Source organism: Xenopus laevis, chromosome 4S (assembly GCF_017654675.1).
Source record: "Xenopus laevis strain J_2021 chromosome 4S, Xenopus_laevis_v10.1, whole genome shotgun sequence".
Classification (NCBI taxonomy): domain Eukaryota; kingdom Metazoa; phylum Chordata; class Amphibia; order Anura; family Pipidae; genus Xenopus; species Xenopus laevis.
In genome coordinates this window covers 118461294-118482966 of record NC_054378.1, presented here as the reverse complement: position 1 = coordinate 118482966, position 21673 = coordinate 118461294, and the positions used below count along the sequence as shown (strand labels likewise).

Sequence of the window (21673 nt, the reverse complement as noted above, 5' to 3'; positions counted from 1 at the left end):
AAAATGAAGTTAATAAGCAAAGTGAAGTCTTGCAATGGTGCTCTGCTTAGAACTGGCCAGAAAGACTTTTCTCTGCTCATTAACTTTGCTGCCATCCTATTGTGATGCACCCCCGTGTGCTAGACATCAGGAAATCATCCAAAATCACAAGATCTTTTATTCCGCACCGCCTCAGAAGTTTCTTCAGCCACAACATTCATTTACCTCTCATTCATGATATTGACAGTTATGATAGTTCACAATCAGACAGGCTCAGTTATCTCACAGTCATCATTCAGCGTTGGTCCAAGCATCATACTGCTGATTCCCCCGCCCCATTCCCATTTTAACATCAACCTCCAGCCATTCTCTCAAGGCAACACCTCCCTTACTCCCTATTATAAGGCAGAACCCTCCAGTACAAGCCTTCCCAGACATTTGTCTCACAGGCCTCTGGACAACACCTTGGGCTCTAGGACACTAGGGTATCAATTCTACCTTACTCTTTCCCTATTGGTACCTTCATTCATTGGTGAGGCTAGAGCTGCCCGTAACCACTTACTAACTCTCACCACTATATGCTATGACTCCAGCCGACAATGCTCTGGCTAAGCCTATGGAACACCTTGCTCGTCTGAGCATATCTAGACTGAGATTCAGAACAGCCCATGGCATATGTAGTACACAAGGCCTAAACAACCACACACAGGCCCAATATAAAGCACTGGTCTATCTCATGATGTTCAGACCTGCCAATGGGCCTGACACTTCAGGCTTCTGCCTTTATTCCTGACCACATGTTTCTGGCCAAAGATGTCCCTGTCTGTTCTCTCTCTACTTTTTATACCTTTTTGACCCCATCCACTTCTCTAGAGCCCTCTATGAATTCTAATGCTTCTTCTTATGGCCACCATTTCTTCAATATTATATTTCTCTTGCTAGAACAGCTTTCATACCTACAGAATTGTCTCTATGAAGAGTCTCTATGAAGAGACTACCATCAATGTCCCTGTACAGCTGTGCTTGGTATAGGTAATAATTATTCTGGTACAAAACTGAGTTGTCCTTGGTATGGTGAGTTCCATTATGCCATTTACTTTTACACCCCCTATCCCAGAAAAGTGCCTGTTGAGCAATAGTTTCTGTCTGCATGCTTCCTGTTCTCCCCCATCTTTCTGGTCATGGAGACTACCAGAATACTTACTACTTGTAAGTACAATGCTCTTTGCTAACCAATAGGTTAGATACATTGGGGCCCACATCTGTTGGATATGTTATCCCATAAATCAGTGATTTCCAACCTGCTGCTGTTGTCAAAATATATCTCCAATCATCTTCCGCAACAGCTTGGAGACCACAGGTTGTATATCCCTGGTGTATATTTGTTATTCAATATAATATGTATATTCATCTTCATTTATGCTTCGAAGGGTCTCTATCTCTGCCTCATTATCTCAAACCCAATCATGGGTGCCCCTTTAAGAGGAAGATCTGCTACAAACACAAAGCACTAATGGAACAAGGATTTGCTGGGTGAGATGAGGATACAAAGGAACAGTTGTGGGGTTGGGGTGGGGATGAATATGTTTTATTAACCTACCGCAGTTCCAACAAAATCTGAAACAAAAGAAGAAGAAGACAATTTTAAATATTTATTACTTTCAGAACATTCGTATTATTTGGTAATTGGGAGACAATTTGCTCACAATGTGAAGGAAGCAAGAATGGTCATGTTATGTATTCGGTATTCATGGACTTCTAACCGGCTGCCTGATAATAGGGATTAGATTATCTGAGTATTTTTGGCACACAGAGGCGTACAATGTTGATGTAAGCTGGCACAGGACCATAGCAATAGAATAATAAGAGACCACAATCTTGGGTTTTATAGTTATAGAGCCCAGAGCAACATCATTCTGTTGGGAACTAGGGTGCCCTCATGGGTTCCAAGTGACAGCCATGTTGGTAGGTGGAGCCAACACACATGCCCAATTTTCATCACTGCTATAGAATTCAGATATTGTTTTGTGTGGTTGGAGATGGCCCAATAGCATTGATCAGTTCTCTCTACAAGTGGATCTCTTGCCTTACTATAATATAGGCATACTTTATATTGTACAGACATATGAAAAAGTTTGGGAACCCCTCTTAATTCTTTGGAGTTTGGTTTATCATTGGCTGAGCTTTCAAAGTAGCAACTTCCTTTTACTATATAACATGCCTTATGGAAACTGTAGTATTTCAGCAGTGACATAAAGTTTATTGGATTAACAGAAAATATGCAATATACATAATAACAAAATAAGACAGGTGCATACATTTGGGCACCCCAGCAGAGATATTACATCAATACTTAGTTGAGCTCCTTTTGCAAATGTAACAGCCTCTAGACGCCTCCTATAGCTTTTGATTCTGGATTCTGGATGGCGGTATTTTTGACCATTCGTCCATACAAAATCTCTCCAGTTCAGTTAAATTTGATGCTGCCGAGCATAGACAGTCTGCTTCAAATCATCCCATAGATTTTTGATGATCTTTAAGTCGGGGGACTTTGACGGCCATGCCAGAATATTGTACTTCTCCCTCTGCATAAATGTCTTTGAAGATTTCCAAGTGTGTTTAGGGTCATTCAACCCCTGCGTAACTTCAACTTTATGACTGATGCTTGAACATTATCCTGAAGAATTTGTTGATATTGGATTGAATTCATTCGACCCTCGACTTTAACAAGGGCCCCAGTCCCTGAACTAGCCACACAGCCCCAGAGCATGATGGAACCTCCACCAAATGTGACAGTAGGTAGCTGGAGTGCAATGCAAATGGCTTTTTTGTTATGACCAAATAACTAAATTTCTATCTCATCAGTCCAAAGCACTTTGTTCCAGAATGTCTGTGGCTTGTCTAAATGAGCTTTTACATACAACAAGTGACTCTGTTTGAGGCATGAGTGCAGAAAGGGCTTCTTTCTCATCACCCTGCCATACAAATGTTCTTTGTGCATATTGGGAGGAGATGATCTTTGGTTTGTCTGTAACCATTCTCACAATCCTCCGCATATGCCGCTCCTGTATTTTTCTTGGCCTGCCAGACTTGGGTTTTAAAGCAACTGTGCCTGTGGCCTTCCATTTCCTGATTACATTCCTTACAGTTGAAACTGACAGTTTAAACCTTAAATACCTTTTCTCATGATTGGACACACCTGCCTATGAAGTTCAAGGCTTAACAAGCTGATCCAACCAATTTGGTGTTGCCAGTAATCAGTAGTGAGTAGTTACATGCATTCAAATTAGCAAAATTACAAGGGTACCCACATTTTTTTTGCACAGACAGTTTTTCACATTTGATTTAATTTCATACAACTGAATACTGCTCCACTAAAAATCTTTGTTCAGAAAACACCCCAGTACTCAGATGTTCCTGGGAAATGAAAGACATACCACTGTTATCTTTTTTGTTGAAAGTGGAGTAAATTATTATGCAGGCTGAGAGGGGCTCCCAAACCTTTTCATATGACTGTATCTGCATTCCAAAAAGTTTGCAGTTGGGCATCCCTGGGCTCCAGAAAATTATATTTTAGTGACCCACCACCATCCTGCACAGATCTTCCCCTCTGGCAGCATATGGGTTGGTGGCTGTAGTCAGACCATCTCTTCCCCTGGGTCCCTCACAATAACAGGGTAATTTCCCCCTATAATTACCTGACCCAATAATGCTCAATGCTTGGTCAGCTTGCTCACCTGAGCAACCAGTAATTTGTTACAGATAATGAAAAAATAAAGACCACTTTATAGAAGTTTGAGTTGTCAAGAAGATTATTTCAGGCCCACAACATCCCTAGAAGTGACTCACTGACGTACCTTTGTTGTCTGCCTTTAGCTCCTCGTGTAGAAGGTCATTCTGTCTGTTCCCCAGGACAAAGGCCAAGAAGGAAAGGATGAGGGCATTGAGGATCCCAATAATTGCCAGGATGTAAGCCCAGCGCACTGAACAGTCGCCAAGGGAGTATTTCCCTGTCTTGTCTCCGCACATATCTCTGATGGTCTCTGAGTCCCACCCGTCTGGGAATATCATGCAGGCCAGCACCAAGCAGACAGCTAGCAAGGCAAACACAGGGACAACATGGTTATCGGACAATGCAAAAGAGAGGTCAATGCAAGAAAACTGATGTCCACCTTTGAGTTAACTTTCAGTATGATGTAGAGAGTGATATTCTGAGACAATTTGCAATTGGTTTTAGTTTTCTATTATTTAAGGTTTTTGAGTTATTTAGCTTTTTATTTCAGCAGCTCTTCAATTGGCAATTCCAGCCATCTGGCTGCTAGGGTCCAAATGACCCTAGCAACCATGCACTGATTTGAATAAGAGACTGAAATATGAATAGGAGAGAACCTTACTAGAAAGGTGAGAAATAAAAAGTAGCAATAACAAAAAATGTGTAGCCTTACAGAGCATGTGTTTTTAGACGGGGTCAGCGACGCCCATTTGAAAGCTGGAAAGAGTCAGAAGAAAAAAGGCAAATAATTATAAAATTATTAAAAAATAAATAATCAAAACCAATGCAAAAGTTGCTTAGAATCGGCCATTCTATTTCATACTAAAAGATTACTTAAAGGTGAACCACCCCATTACAGACAATGTTATAGGTATTGTATCCGTTATCTGGAAACCCGTTATGGGAAGGCCTTCTCCCATAGTTTTTTTCTGTAATAATAAAACAGCAGCTTGTACTTGATCCCAACTAAGATATAATTAATCCTTATTGGAGGCAAAATCAGCCTATTGGGTTTAATTAATGTTTAAATTACTTTTTAGTAGTCAGAAAGATAGAGATTCAAATTACGGAAATATCTCTTATCTGGAAAATCACAGGCTCAGAGCATTTTGGATAACAGGTCCCATACTTGTACAATATTTGTTTGTTTGTTTTTTCTGATCCCCGAAACAGAGCAGAAGTCATTTCTTCTCTGGATCTGTCAGTTGTCGTCTACTCCATTGTTTCAGGAGTCAGAACCAGCAGAGAATATAAACAATCCCATCCTGGGCCAATTCGAATTTAGTTTAATAACAGTGAAAACAATAATACAGGTATGGGACCCATGCTCTGGACGTGAGGTTTTCCAGATAAGGGATCTTTCCATAATTTGGATCTTAATACCTTAAGTCTACTAGAAAATCATATAAACATTAAATAAACCCAATAGACTGGTTTTGCCTCCAATAAGGATTAATTACTGAGTATAAGCCGAGTTTTTCAGCATCCAAAATGTGCTGAAAAAGTCTACCTCGGCTTATACTCGGGTCAGCGGTACCCGACCCGAGTAGCTGAGATTGCAGTCACTTTTAATCATTCCTATACCAACAGTTCACTTGGGGAGAGACTGCAATATCCCACAATGCCCTCTGTTGGTTATATGAAAGAATAACAGTGACTGCAATATCACACAGCGCCATCTGTTGGTTATATGAAAGAATAACAGTGACTGCAATATCACACAGCGCCATCTGTTGGTTATATGAAAGAATAACAGTGACTGCAATATCACACAGCGCCCTCTGTTGGTTATATGAAAGAATAACAGTGCGCCCTCTGTTGGTTATATCAAAGAATAACAGTGACTGCAATATCACACAGCGCCATCTGTTGGTTATATCAAAGAATAACAGTGACTGAAATATCACACAGCACCCTCTGTTGGTTATGTCAAAGAATAACAGTGCGCCATCTGTTGGTTATATGAAGGATTAACAGTGATGGCAATATCACACAGCGCCCTCTGTTGGTTATATGAAGTATTAACAGTGACTGCAATATCACACAGCGCCCTCTGTTGGTTATATGAAAGAATAACAGTGACTGCAATATCACACAGCACCATCTGTTGGTTATACGAAAGATTAACAGTGATGACAATATCACACAGCGCCCTCTGTTGGTTATACGAAAGATTAACAGTGACTGCAATATCACACAGCGCCCTCTGTTGGTTATACGAAAGATTAACAGTGACTGCAATATCACACAGCGCCCTCTGTTGGTTATACAAAAGATTAACAGTGATGGCAATATCAAACAGCACCCTCTGCACATGGTAGTGGGGCAGTGGAACAATGCACACAGTAATCCGTTTGGCAATTCTCTGTCACCATCAACTTTGCAAAGAAGTCCGGTTGATCGCTGGGGGGGGTCTCTTTGGCGGAATGTGTGCTGCTGGGAGACAGGGCTGTAGTTGTGTCTAGGCTTATACTAGAGTCAATAAGTTTTCCCAGTTTTCGTAGGTAAAATTAGGTACCTCGGCTTATACTCGGATCGGCTTATACTCGAGTATATACAGAATATCTTAGTTGGGATCAAGTACAAGCAACTGTTTTATTGTTACAGAGAAAAAAGGAGATACGTTTTAAAAATTTTAATTATTTGATGATAATACACAAAAGCCATGAATATCTTGTAAATGATATCCTTATAAACGGTGAGTTCTGATGTCATCAGTTATAAACGGTGAGTTCTGATGTCATTTCTGTCACATGACTCACTGAAATGTGTATATTATAATAAATAAAGTACCCCCAGTTGCATAATATGAGGATATTAGAAGTTACCTCTGAGTTCCATGACCTGTATAAAAACATTCGGCCTTCAACCTCGTGTTTTTATATGTTCATGGAACTCCTCGGTAACTTATAATATCCTTATATTTTACAAGAGGGGGTACTTTATTCACTATATAATAGAAGACAGCCTTTCCATAATTCAGAGCTTTTTAGATAATGGGTTTCCGGTTTCTCGTACCTGTAGTAATAATTAGGGATGCACCGAATCCACTATTTTGGATTCGGGCGAATCCCCGAATCCTTCACGAAAGATTCAGCTGAAAACCGAACCGAATCGGAATCCCAATTTGCATATGCAAATACTTCCGTGTTTTGTGACAAAAAGTCACAAGATTTCCTTCCCTGCCCCTAATTTGCACATGCAAATTAGGATTCTGCCAGGTACAAGGGTCGAATCTGAATCCTGCTGAAAAAGGCCAAATTCTGGATTCGGTACATCCCTAGTAATAATACTATCATAACCTCTTGCTGATATACTTACTGGTGTCACAGGGGTTAATAAGAATTGTATTTAGTAGAAAACATATCAATTCCAAATCCTTTTTTTTTTTTTTGCAAAGCCGGCCGTAATTGCCTTCATTCCCTGCCGGGAGGCTCGGGGAGGCTTCACAATAAACAAGGAATGGGTAGGCGCTTATTAAATCTCCGCTCTCCATTCAGTCTGCAATTAGGATTGGATTCTAAAGGGGAAAGAGAGCGGATTTGCATTTCAAACGCAGGGCACAATACAATATTGATACTCAGTATGAACTTCCCTGTACTAAGGAGACTACGGAGATTTGGCCAAGTAATTCCCCCTCTTTATCAAGGAGCCTTTTAATATTGGAGGTTTAGTTAAAGCATCATTCCTCCTCTGAAAATTAACGTCATTCCTCCTCTGCAAATTAAAATTAACATTGCCAATATTAGGTCTAATGAAAAAGCTGCTCCCCGGCTTCCCAAAAGGACTTTCATACATTTTCCATTTTTGCAGTCGCTGCCTCCTCCACTTCTTCCCTTTACTCTTCATTTATCTCTCTTTATTTCCAGCTCCGCAGAGCATCGCTGTACAAAGTGTGATGGCAAATGGCACCGAACTGTTGATGATGATTTCCATTTTTATAAATCAGTTTGGTTGTGTTGGTGTTTTGCCAATAAAATAGGAAGGGCAGTGAGTCAATTCAGGAAGGATTTACAAGTTTCACACCCAGAATGTGAAACTGGTACAGGTATGGGATCCGTTATCCAGAAAGCTTCCGAACTACAGAAAGGCCGTCTCCCATAGACTCCAATATAATCAAATAATCCAGTTTTTTTAAAATTGATTTCCTTTGTCTCTGTATTAATAAAACAGTATATTGTACTTGATCCCAACTAAGATATAATTAATCCTTATTGGAAGCAAAACCAGCCTATTGGGTTTATTTAATGTTTACATGATTTTCTAGTAGATTTAAAGGAGACGGAAAGCTACGGAGGCATTTTATTGGCAATACATTAGCTGCAATAGTGCAAGCTAGAATGCTATATTTATTCTGTAGAATGTTTTACTATACCTGAGTAAAAAGCTCTAGAAGCTCTCTGTTTGTTTAGGATAGGAGCTGCAGTATTAATGTGGTGTGACATCACTTCCTGTCTGAGTCTCTCCCTGCTCACTCATAACTCTGGGCTCAGATTACAGCAGGGAGGGGGAGAGGAACAAACTGAGCATGCTCAAGCCCTAGCCCTGGAGGTTTAAGCTGAAAACAGGAAGTCTGATACAGAAGCCCATGAGTACACAATAGAAGGAAAGAAATGTGGTGTTTCTTTTGACGAGGATTCAGAGCAGCATTACCTTTAGGGTTTACTGGTATATTTAGGTGGACCTTTCTGATAAGGCTTACTTAGTTTTAACCTTTTCTTCCCCTTTAAGGTATGAAGATCCAAATTACAGAAAGATCTGTTATCCACAGATCCCAAGCATTCTGGATAACAGGTCCCATACCAATACTTTGGATCAGGACCAGCTTATTTTAGCTTGCAAGCCAGGTCTTCATAATAATATAATGTATTAGTCAAAGCAGAACAATAGACCCTGAGGTGATTGCTGGCAAGTCCAGGAGTGTTAAAACAGTAATGGGTAACTGACTGAGAAGCAGTTTCAATATGTGTTGGTGAAAAACACCAACTGCCTGATGTTTTGCTCCTCAGGGGCTGGATTAAATAACCTGATTTATCCTATTAAAAAAGGTGCATTCAGAAAAAAAAATCTGCTGTGAGAATACAAGTGTGGGACCTATTATCCAGAATGCTCAGGACCTGGGGTTTTCTGGTTAAGAGATCTTTCTGTAATTTGGATCTCCATACCCAAAAATCAAGTACAAGGGACTTTAGTGTTATTACAAAAAAAAAAAAGAAATATATTTTAAAATTTAATCAAATTAGGAATCAACCTTCATATAATTTGAGGATAACGGGTTTCTGGATAATGGATCCTATACTTGTAGCTTCCAGGGTTTTGTTCATTGGGCAAGATACAAATTGACTTAAATAGGATGTCTGGCCATGAAGACAGTAAGAACTGTAATAACTCAGTGGATGGGATGCCCATTTGTACTCAAAGGAACTGTCAGTCACAGTTCCTGATCCTGTACTGCACTGTCTGCACTATCTGTTCCCTGTTCTTTCTTTATATGTTGCGGTTCCCTAGTCTGCCCATTGCTTCCCCCTTGGTTCTCTCACGTTAAGTCATAGCGGCATCTGAGTAGTGGTGGGCTCCTCCCGGAGCTAAAGGCGGCTGCTATAAGCAGAAGTGAGAGCCGAGACCGGGACCCTGGGGCTTGCTGTGAGTTTTAGGATACCATACGTTATAGTATGATGTCTATGATATACATTGGAGGCTCAACAAGGCAGCCTGAAAGATTAATGCCATGCTGGGTCAGGTTTTGGGGCACAAAATGCTATAAAATAATATTGCATCTCAGGACTGCAAACTGAAGGTTCAGCTGAAATATAAATTTGCATGAAATTTCTAGTGAATCCTAATAGTCTGGATACTTTGGTAACACTATAGCAGGGTGACAGGAAAGACAATGTGTTCTCTACCCCTCTACTCATGGCAGATGTAGTCCTTCAAAGGTTCAAAGATGGTCTTCCTTATTAAGCCCAAACAGTCTACTGAAGAGTTGTAGTCCAAGAGAGACACGGAAGATTGAACATCCCCCTGCCCCAGATAAAGGCACCCATTCTTCCTGCAATTCTAGGTGCCAACCCTTCCCTTACATTAGAATGGATTCTGCAGAACATCATTTCCCATCATCACTCCTAAATCATTGCAATGATATTTGCCGGAGGCTCACATGGCTGCACTGCCAATCTTGAGCATCTAAATGTGACCAGTTCCTGATGGGTGTTCATTAATGTTGAATTAAGCCTGGTTATTATTGGAAAATTGTCTTTCTAACCACCCTAATTAAAGTGGATATTGTAATGGCCAAGCAAGATTATTACTGACATGGTTTAATAGCGTTTACTCAACAGAGTGATCTCATTGTAATGTGAGTGCAGTGACTGTAATAAGGTCTCGTTGCAAGCGCAATGTGCTGAATGCCAAGTGTTGAAGGCTCCAGCTATACATTCCTCTCCTGACACCCCGTCTCCCTGTTCACCCCCCCCCCCGAGGGACAAGCCCTGTGGAATGAAACCCCTTTGGGAAAAACTGACAAAGGGAATTACAGCTGAACGTGACACTCAGTACTGAAAGAGAGACCCCTAAGTGCAAAGGAAGACACTGATACACTCAGAAGAATTGTCAGATAACGAGCCTGGAGTATCATCACCATAATTAATCATTATAAAACATTTCACACTGTTTGACACTTCTCTCTTCCCCTGTAACTGAGTGTTATGTGGAACAGATGGCAGATATATGCGATTGGAGAAGAGGAGATTAATTGATCCAATGTCCTCTTACAGGTGAACTTAGTATCTCTTAATATTTGAATATATTTTCTCATAGAAACCTCACACAGGTAAGTACCATCCACACACATTTCACATGTAATATGTTTTCAGTCTAACATGAAAAAAATATGAACCAAGTCATAACTAATTTAGATGGTTTCTGCCAGGTCTTTGTTACCCTTAATAATAGTCAAGCTAACCACATGTTTCCATGTTCTGGAAATCCAACTTGACCTACTACTTCAAGCACAAGTGATCCATTTGATGACCATCATATTTAGGCCAAATTCAGAAGAGGTGAAGGGAAAGAAGACAATCAGCAACAAGATGGATAGATCCCAACATCCATGAACATATCACTGAGAAGCTTTTTTTTTGGGGAATTCTGCACAAACACTATCCATATGGTCAGGGCAGGACTGACCAGGAGAACATTAGAGGTTTTCCCAGTGAGGCACAAGCCTAGGTCTTTGTTGCCCCTTAAAAAGAGTGAAAGTTACCACAAAAGGGTTCCATATTTTTATTTTGGGCCAAATCCAACTTAACCTACTACTTCAGGCACAAGTGATCCATTTGATGACCATTATATCATATTTAGACCAAATTCAGAAGAGGTGAAGGAAAAGGGAAAGAAGACAATCAGCAAAAAAATGGATAGATCCCAACAACCATGAACATGCCATTGAAAAGCTTGAAGACCCAAAGAGAACACTGGGAATTCTACATAAACGCTATCCATATGGTCAGGGCAGGACTGGCCAGGAGAACATTAGATATTTTCCCAATGAGGCAAAAGCCTAGGTCTTTGTTGCCCTTAATAAGAGTGAGAGTTACCACAACAGGTTTCCATGTGTTGAGCCAAATCCAACTTGACCTACTGAGGAATCCATTTGATGACCATTTTATCATAATTAGGACAAATTCAGAAGAGGTGAGGGGAAAAGGAAAGAAGACAATCAGCAACAAGATGGATAGATCCTAACAACCATGAACATAACATTGAGAAGCTTGAAGACCCAAAGAGAACAAATGGAATTAGAGGGAACTGTATTTATAAGGGAATTTATTCAGTCATTGTCCTAAAAGTTGGTGTTTACCTTGGACCCCTACTTCCTTATGCTGATATCCCGGGCAGTCTTTCACTACTATAAGTGAAAATAAGAGTTTCCTGGTGTTGTTTCTCTGATTTTGGGATCCCTTTATGCATTGTCTGGGTCCTCTGATCTTTCACTCTGGCCCCATCTCACAGCAAAATATTTATAGGGACCCCAAAACTGAAGTAAGATGTATTGTAACATGTAACATGTATTGCAAAATGTATTGCAAAATGTATTGCAAAATTGCAAATATATATTAAATCTACACTCACAACTGCTCTTATCTACCCCTTAACCCCTAGGATCCCAAAATCTTCCCAATCTAATTTTCCGGAGCAAAAACAATTTATAGCTTTGGCAGCTTTAAATGTAACTGGGTCATAGAGTTGCCACTTTTGGTCTCAGCAAAAACTAGAGAAGGGCATGGGTCAATGCCATCTAGGGGCAGACCACTGACATTATGGGTGGAGCAGTGATGCTGGAGGCAGATGGGTGATGTTTGGGGGCGGAGTCATGACATGTGGTGGGTGTGGTTGTAATGCATAGGGGGAGGTTGGGACATTGGAGATGAGTATTTGCTCAGATTTTGATCAATTCCTATTCTTACAAAGTGGAAAGCTTTTGCATTCTAATGCAACATAAAAATGCTTAAAACCAGGGGCATAATAACTACAGAGGAAGCAAACCCTATGGTTAGAGGGTCCCAGGATTGCAGAGGGCCCAGTAAGGTCCTAATTAATGAACAACTTTAATATATCTTGATAGAATAGGTCGACTTACCAATGTTTTAGGGCCCCAAAATTAGGGATGCACCGAATCCAGGATTCCGTTCGGGATTCGGCCAGGATTCAGCCTTTTTCAGCAGGATTCGGATTCGGCCGAATCCTTCTGCCAGGCCGTACCGAATCCGAAATTTGCATATGCAAATTAGGGGTGGGGAGAGAAATCGTGTGACTTTTTGTCAGAAAACAAGGAAGTAAAAAATGTTTTCCCCTTCCCACCCCTAATTTGCATATGTAAATTAGGGTTCGGATTCGGTTTGGTATTCGGCCGAATCTTTCGCAAAGGTGATTCGGTGCATCCCTACCCAAAATGTGATTTGCTGTGGGGCCCAGAAATGCAACTGCTGAAAACATTAAAAAAAAAAACAGTATGTTTGTTACTTTACTCATTACCATGGATGTTGCACCTCTATATGATAACAGCTAATCAGAGACGTGCAAATCATTGTGTTAGAACCCATTAAAAATAAATCCATAAAAGCTCCCCTCTACTTATAACTGCTGTTCTGGGAACCTCTACGGACACATGAATGGCCTCCCTGTGTCAGTACATTAGTGGCACACCCAGAACAAATCATTCCATCTGAACAACACAATGAATCCATCAGATACTTCCATTATACATATGATGATCTAAAGAAAAGGAAGGAAATAATCGGTTATATTGATTAAGCAGTTCACTTTATTTCCTATCAATTATAAAGGTTTCTGAATGTCGTCTCTTTCTGGATACAATAATCCCGTCAGAAGGCACACGTATATACAGAGCTACCCAGAAGCGTATGGGATCCGTTATCCAGAAACCCATTATCCAGAAAGATCCAAATTACAGAAAGCCCATCTCCCTTGGACTCCAATTTTCCCAAACAATCCAAATTTTTAAAATTGATTTACTTTTTCTCTGTAATAATAAAACATTAGCTTGTATTTGATACCAACTAAGATATAATTAATCCTTATTGGAAGCAAAACCAGCCTATTGGGTTTATTTAATGTTTACATGATTTTCTAGTAGATTTAAGCTATGAAGATCCAAATTACAGAAAGATCCATTATCCAGAAAGCCCCAGGTCCTGAGAATTCTAGAAAACAGGTCCCATACCTGTATGTATATACTGTATATAATATATATATATATATATATATATATATATATATATATATATATATATATATATATATATATATATATATATATATATATATAGGGTACTCATCAGTATTCTGTGCACCTTGCAATGTGGTCCCTCAGGATAGTTGACAGTGGTCCAGGATTAAGTGGACGATTGCGGTATTTCTCTAATCTCTATAAATGTAAATAATGATTATAATAGGATCCACCCTGCGGCCCCAATAAGTGTAAAAAGCAGGTTAAATTCACTTCCCCTCGGGGTACTTCTGGCAAGTATAATGCAAATGTCTTTTAAAAGGCTAATTATCCTCAAAATGAACTTTTAGTATGATGTAAGCAGCTGTATTCAAATAAAATTTGCAATTAATATTGGATTTTATATGGTTACTAGGGCCTTAATTATCTTAGCAACTGGGCAGCAGTTTGGAAGTCAAAAAATAAGGTCATTAGGAGACAAGAAAGTCAAGCAATTATAACTGAGAAAAACAATGTCAAAGTCAAATTGATTTATGGTTGCTAGGGTCAGTGACCCAGACAACCAAATAGCTTTCTCAGTCTGGAAAGGAGCAGAAAAGGAACACAAAGAATTCAAAAACCATACAAAATAAATAATGAAGATCGATTGAAAAGTACCATAGAATAGATCTATGTACTATATGTTAATATAATGGCAACTATCCCCTTTAATTAAAAGTGTAATTCCCAGTAACCCCCATTACCTACAGAACAGGGTACAATACAGCAGTGTAGGACAGAAATTCATGAATATTGGAGAATTGGCTGAAAATCTAAATGGACGAATGGGCTGTGCACTGGGGACTTTATTTGTATTCAAGGGACACATATATGACTGGTCTGGAGAACAGCTTGTGGGGAGGCTGAGTATATATCAGACGAACGGATCATTAACTGGGCTATCTTCTTAAAGTCACGGCATTGGCAGAAGTCTGATGCACAGAGAGCACAGAAAGGCTCTTACCATAGATTATGGCCGAAGACAAGAGATTGCTCAGAACATGGAGCAGCCCATTAGAGAGGAGGAGGGAACAACTGGAGGCAGGGATCAAACACAAGTACAGAGAGACTTTTGCTGTATGGGCTTCAGTGGAGGGGCTGTAGAAAGAGATTGAGATGGAGACGAGTCAGCGAGATGAGAAAAGACTGTCTAATCTCTGTGTTATTTCAGCCAAGCCCCGGTCAAGGCGTATGTGTTGTGGCCTCAAATATATAACACACATTTTATAGTTTATTTTCTATATTTACCCCATATCAAATACATAGGGGCAAATTCCCTAAGCAGCACAAATTTGCTAGCGACTGATTCGCCCACTTCGCAACACTTCACCAAGGCGTAAATTAAGTTTAACTGTTTTTATTGTTTTCATACAAAACAAGCAGGATTTCAAACAAAGATCAAAGAACAAAGCTATACAATAAGGCACACCTATACAACTTGTTGTGGCTAAATGCACAGAAAGAAAAATAAAATATAGTTTTTAATTGGTGATGCCACCTAAACAATTTACTAGATTACAAACAAGTAAATTAAACCAAAACCAACAACCTAATTACGCTCAGTGAATTTATGTAAGGTTCTTAACCGTATAATTATACAGGGGAAAAAAACTACTTTTTATGAACACATCAGATTAACCACTATAAGAAAATTATAACTGTAACAAGTCCAGAATACGTGGTTTAAAGCTAGAATCAATTTGGTCCCAGAATATTGACCAAGTTTCAGTAAATCTTCTTTTAAGATGGGGTTCTGCTGATTTAATCCTTATCGCTTCTTGCCATCAGAGTTGATTTAAAAGGGACTGTATATCTGGTAAAGAAGGAGTGGATTCAGACAGCCAATTTAAGAACAATAATTTCTTAGTAGTGGCTGTAAACAACAAAATTAGGTTGAGCAATAAATCACTTAGGGGTTTGGGTCGCCCCGTTGGAACAAGTCCTGGAGAATCCAGATGTACTAGTGAAAATTTTGGGTTTAATTTAATATGGAGCTTAAATTTGAGATTCAAAAACTTCTCCAAGGTGAACCATACCCTGTATACATTAGGACAACTCAAAAAGTAGTGAAATAAGTCTACTTTTTGTTGTTTACATTTCGGACAGAAGGACCAGGCGTAAATTCATCAGGACAATGCTAATTCCCTAAAATGCAAAATTGTGTCCAGGGCGCCGAATGCTGGCGAAGTTGTGCTAGCGTTAATCAAATCAAAGTTGCGCTAGTGTTGCCTAATTTGCATACAGTGGGAAGTTAAAGTTGAATGGACGTATATGTTGCAGCAAATACATTACACTACACAAGCCCAGGGAACCTTAATAAAACAAAATAAAGTTGTTATATTGCCCTACACATGAGCCCAGTGTATAGTTTATGTTCCATATGTTAGGAAATGTAGGGGGGAAGCCGGTTACCCCAAAAAATTGTTACGGTATTTTGCAGCCTATCACTGAAAAAAGGAAAAAACACCAGCGTTTTTTGGGACTTTTTCAATAAAAAATGTAGGAAGTCCTCTGCACTCCATTGCCCTTCGCCTGGTCTGAGGTGGCGAAGGCAAGAGGTAACGTTCAATAAAATCTGCATCTTACTGAATTTGCGGAGTTACGTTCGTTCGCTAGAGCTAAAATTTGCCTGGTGTTAGAGTGTGAAGAAACGCTAGTGACTATCTCCTTTTCTAGCTAAGTGACACCTACGGCCATTAGGAAATCGGCGTAGTTACGAAATGACATCATGCTGGCAAATTTTCGCTAGCGCTAGTCACGTCGCCCTTTAGGAAATCTGCCCCATAATCTGCTCTACCCTAACCCCTGGATGTGACCATATAGACAGCCAGCCTCTCCAGTTGCCCAGCCCCATGAGTTTCATGGCTGTCCTGCTGTCTCTTGGGTAGGAGAACTTCGTGCAACCACTTCACTGACGGACAGATCCTCTGCTTTAGGCTGCAGGTCAGATGATGGTGAATAAAGGCATTTTTTAAGGCTATAAATCATGCCAGGGCTGGTTTTCTTGAGCATCCCGTGGGTCTGGGTTGTCTCTTTTGGCCTTTTCTTGAGCAGGGGGAGATTCACAAGTAGCAGGGACCACTAACTTCTACTTTGGCTAGGAATAGATTAAGTTGTTTCTACGGGTTACACTAGGAATACTGCTCCATGGAAAATAATGAAGTATCCTTCAAGCATGCCAAATCTAACGTAGACTAGTCTTGTCTTTCCCTTTGAACGGGCTGATTTTGCTTCCAATTAAGATTAGTTACAGTATATCCTAGTTGGGATCAAGTACAAGCTACTGTTTTATTACTACAGAGAAAAGGGAAATCAATTTTAAAAAATTGGATTATCTGGATAAAATAGAGTCTACAATAGACAGCTTTCTGCATAATGGATCCGGATAACGGATTCCAGATAACGGATCCCATACCTGTACTGCAATCCCGGTGGATTGAGGAGGATTACCTCCAGCAGCTGCAATCATTGGGGATCTATTCCCAAACGAACGGAGCAATGCAATAATCACCTGTATGATATCCAACCATTTGGTCCACAGGCTGTTCGTCCTAGTTCTATATGGGTCTGTCTGTTTATGGCCACCTTTATATAGCGGAAAAAGAGACAAGACCAGAAAGCTGTGTTGTTTACTCAGAGCTCATTTTTGTCCCTATTTAAACAAATTCAGTTGAGGGAGAGGGAAGAGAAAGTGTAAAAACAAATCAACGATGTGCAAGTGCTTTATAATAAAAGAATAATATAGATGAGGAAATCGGAATACATTTCAGTAGGACACAAGTCCTAATCATGGTGCTCAGAGCTGTATGTAGGGGTATATTACCCTAAAATACATTCACTATTTGCCCCGGCAGTGATCAATAGCCTCTGTCAATCAAAAGGCTTCCCTTGCCCGCGCCAGACTGAGATCATCAATCATTGGCATGGGAGTGATTATATCTGTTCTAAAGGTGCTCTGTCTCCCTGTCACATGGGAAACGGCTGCCATAGAGATTTATCACCTTGTGACAAAGACACAACTGGCAGAGGCACAAAACTGTCATACAGTTCATAGCTGACATTTGAGCTTTTGGCTTGGAGGGATAGTCCCTTGCGTTTAGAGATATCGACAGATTTAACAGAAACTAAAAACAGGGCTGATTTACTTTACTGATCAGGGGTTAAGTAAATGGTCACCTGCATTTATCATACCACTACCCTTGAGAGTCCAGAAGATGAACCCCAAATCCTCAAAAATGGACAGAACAGAGAGCATTTTTGGGTGACCTGTGCAGGATGGAGGCTTCCGCAGAACTGGCATGGATCAGGGCATAACCATGATGCACAAGAAATGTAAAAGATTAAAGGACAAGGAAAGTCTAAAATAGAATAAGGCTAGAAATGCTGTATTTTGTATACTAAACATAAACATGAACTTACTGCATCACAAGCCTAATCAAACAAATAATTTATACTTTCAAAGTTGGCTACAGGGGGTCACCATCTTGTAACTTTGTTATACATCTTTGCCTAACCCTGACCCTGCACATGCTCAGTGTGGTCTGGGCTGCTTAGGGATCATTATAAACAAAGCTGCTTGAGTTCTGCATGGCTGGGAAGTAAAGCGGAGGCTCCCCCTGCTGTTCATAAGTATGATTGTTTCCCTGCCCAGCAGTTAGGGACCGTCTGACAATTCCTATCCACAGCAGTAAATGAAGGGAGAATTTCACTGCATAAAGTCAGGTTTCTTATAAAAACAGTACACATTTTTTAATTAAAGTATATTGGAGATAGGTTTCTTTTTCATTAAAGAAAGTAAAAATGGGATTTTATATTTTTGACTTTCCTTGTCCTTTAAACCCAGAAATGTATGTGCCATGTCATTGGCATGAGGTTACATTGCTTGCCGAAGACCTTGAATAGATTTCATTGGCAGGCAAAGGATTAAAAGAAAATCTTGATAATGAAAAAAAAAATGAACATGAAATTGTGCTCTTCTGAAAAGGTCTTTACAAATTTACAAATTATTTTTTCTTTGGTTTTCAAGATATTATTCGTTTTTATTCTGGTCTTTTAATGAAACAGTGGCATCTGCTGGTGAGTTTGCCGACCTTCAGATGAAGAAAGAGAAGAAGGTCTTCCGATGTTGCTCTGCTCAGAACAGAGCATAGAAACTTTACATGACGTCAGTTCTCACGCTGCCTTTTATGCTTCTTTTACAAGTCTTTTAATCATCTACATTGTTTCAGAGTAAAGGTGGCCATAGATTTAACAATTATCATCCTTCTTGGAAAAGATGTTTCTTATTTAGGATTACCCAATGGTCCATACTACAAAAAAGTATATTATTATGAAAATGGTTTATTTACATGAAGCAGAGTTTTAGACGAGCCGTTTTATGCAATATCTTTTTATTTAGACCTACATTGTTCAGGGGGTATATTTTTCCTTTAAAACCATAATTAAAACGGAGGGGTGCAAGGCTCACCAGGGCTGCTACCCCAGGGACACCCACACCCTCAGGCTCGGATTTGTGGAAAGGCCACCAAGACCTGGGCCTAAGGTGGCAGAATTTTAGGGGGCAGCATGCTGCCCAATCACACCCACATTGGTTCAAAAACACTAGGGATGCGCAGGAGATACAATAGTTTTATTAATTTCCTGTGCGCCAATCCCCATTGCTCTGGTCCCAATGATGAAAATTCGAATGAATAAAGGGGAGGGACATGGGCAACGAACGGCAATGGGTCTGCTATGTAAATCCAGCCATGCACACTTTCTCTGGAGCTCCTTGAGGTTTTATAACTTGTAGAAAAGCACTAAACCTGCAGCTTTGTGTCTTTATTTGGCAGCAGAGCTTTTCAATGACTTCTAATATCCTTATAATTTACAGTAGGGGGTACATTATCCCTTATAATACATGAGTGATACTCAGAGTTCACTGTATAACTCAGCCTGCAGCCTTGTGCCTTGATATGGTCACAGAACCCCTCAGTGACTTCTAATATCCTTATCATTTACAGTAGGGGGTACATTATCCCTTATAATACATGAGTGATACTCAGAGTTCCCTGTATAACTCAGCCTGCAGCCTTGTGCCTTTAAATGGTCCCAGAATCCCTCAGTGACTTCTAATATCCTTATCATTTACAGTAGGGGGTACATTATCCCTTATAATACATGGGTGATACTCAGAGTTCCCTGTATAACTCAGCCTGCAGCCTTGTGCCTTTATATGGTCACAGAACCCCTCAGTGACTTCTAATATCCTTATCATTTACAGTAGGGGGTACATTATCCCTTATAATACATGAGTGATACTCAGAGTTCCCTGTATAACTCAGCCTGCAGCCTTGTGCCTTTATATGGTCACAGAACAACCCCTCAGTGACTTCTAATATCCTTATCATTTACAGTAGGGGGTACATTATCCCTTATAATACATGAGTGTTACTCAGAGTTCCCTGTATAACTCAGCCTGCAGCCTTGTGCCTTTAAATGGTCCCAGAATCCCTCAGTGACTTCTAATATCCTTATCATTTACAGTAGGGGGTACATTATCCCTTATAATACATGGGTGATACTCAGAGTTCCCTGTATAACTCAGCCTGCAGCCTTGTGCCTTTATATGGTCACAGAACCCCTCAGTGACTTCTAATATCCTTATCATTTACAGTAGGGGGTACATTATCCCTTATAATACATGAGTGATACTCAGAGTTCCCTGTATAACTCAGCCTGCAGCCTTGTGCCTTTATATGGTCACAGAACCCCTCAGTGACTTCTAATATCCTTATCATTTACAGTAGGGGGTACATTATCCCTTATAATACATGAGTGATACTCAGAGTTCCCTGTATAACTCAGCCTGCAGCCTTGTGCCTTTATATGGTCACAGAACAACCCCTCAGTGACTTCTAATATCCTTATCATTTACAGTAGGGGGTACATTATCCCTTATAATACATGGGTGATACTCAGAGTTCCCTGTATAACTCAGCCTGCACTTAGGTGAGTGGCCTCTGTAGAAGCAAGACTCTGTACAGTTCTCTTCTGCTGAGAAAAAGAATTTCCCCTCCTTATTTTGGCTGCATTTATTGAATTTTTTCCCTATAGTCTGATATGATATCCAGTGGAGGTCACTAGGAATAAATCAGATTACTTTGGTTTAATAGAACTGCACCAGTTTAATGTGCATACATAACCTGCCACTTCAAGGCACCGTTTATAACCACACAGGGCTGAGGTTTACCAAAGATAACCTTATTTTTTTTTTTTTTTTGTGATACAGTCGGAGAATTGCTTTTAAATGAATGGAATTATATTATATTTCAGTTGCCATAGTAACTATAAAGAACAGCGAAGAGCCTGGCTTTGGAGCCAGCCACAAATCAGACATGGAAATCTATCTGTCTAGCAAGAAGATACAATTGTTCTTATTTCTGACAATAAAAAGCAGTAAGTCTACAGAAAACCCACAGAATAAAGAGATTTAAAGGGACGCTGTCATATATACACATTTTAAGTTACTATTTCTATGTGAAACCCATGTGTAAAAGGAAGTTATTTTGGATTGATTTTCTGTTGTCATGGTTTTAACAAACAAAGTTGAAATTGATAATATAGTACTGTCTCCTTTTAACAGAAAGCAGCAGTTGTGCTTTGCTTTATGGCCGAGCTTCTAGGATTCTTTATAACAGAGAATTCAGACCACACTTGGCAGAGACTTTGGTGGATTTTAATGAAGGGTTGGAGAGGGTATTGTATTTATTTAATATGTTATTATACATGGAATTGGTGCTGGGATAGTATAAAGGAATGTGGAGGTGGAACAGGTATGGGACCTGTTATCCAGAATGCTCGGGACCCAGGGTTTTCCAGATAATGGATCTTTCTATAATTTGGCTCTTCATACCTTAAGTTTACTAGAAAATCATGTAAACATGAAATGGCTGGTTCTGTTTTATTCTTACAGAGATGGAACTTTGGATTATTTGGTTATAATGGAGTCTATGGGAGATGGCCTTTAAATAACTTTCTGGATAATGGGTATGCGGATAACAGATCCTATACCTGTACTTAAATATGTAGGGGGTTAGGGAGACCTTTTTTGAGTGAGACCCAGATAAAACCTGTTTGATTTGATGTCAATGAAT

At 39.8% G+C, this 21673-nt stretch overlaps 1 protein-coding gene across 2 annotated transcripts in view; it reads right to left on the bottom strand.

Moving 5' to 3' along the window:
- Nucleotides 1-21673, bottom strand: part of LOC108715905 (LHFPL tetraspan subfamily member 4 protein) — a 94319-nt gene that overhangs the window by 9946 nt on the left and 62700 nt on the right. For both annotated transcript variants that reach the window (XM_041561759.1, XM_018261444.2), the window contains exons 2-3: nucleotides 3837-4073; nucleotides 1580-1596 (exon numbers count right to left, since the gene is read on the bottom strand). In XM_041561759.1, the coding sequence (XP_041417693.1) occupies nucleotides 1580-1596; nucleotides 3837-4073 (254 nt within the window). The remainder of the gene's footprint in view (nucleotides 1-1579; nucleotides 1597-3836; nucleotides 4074-21673) is intronic.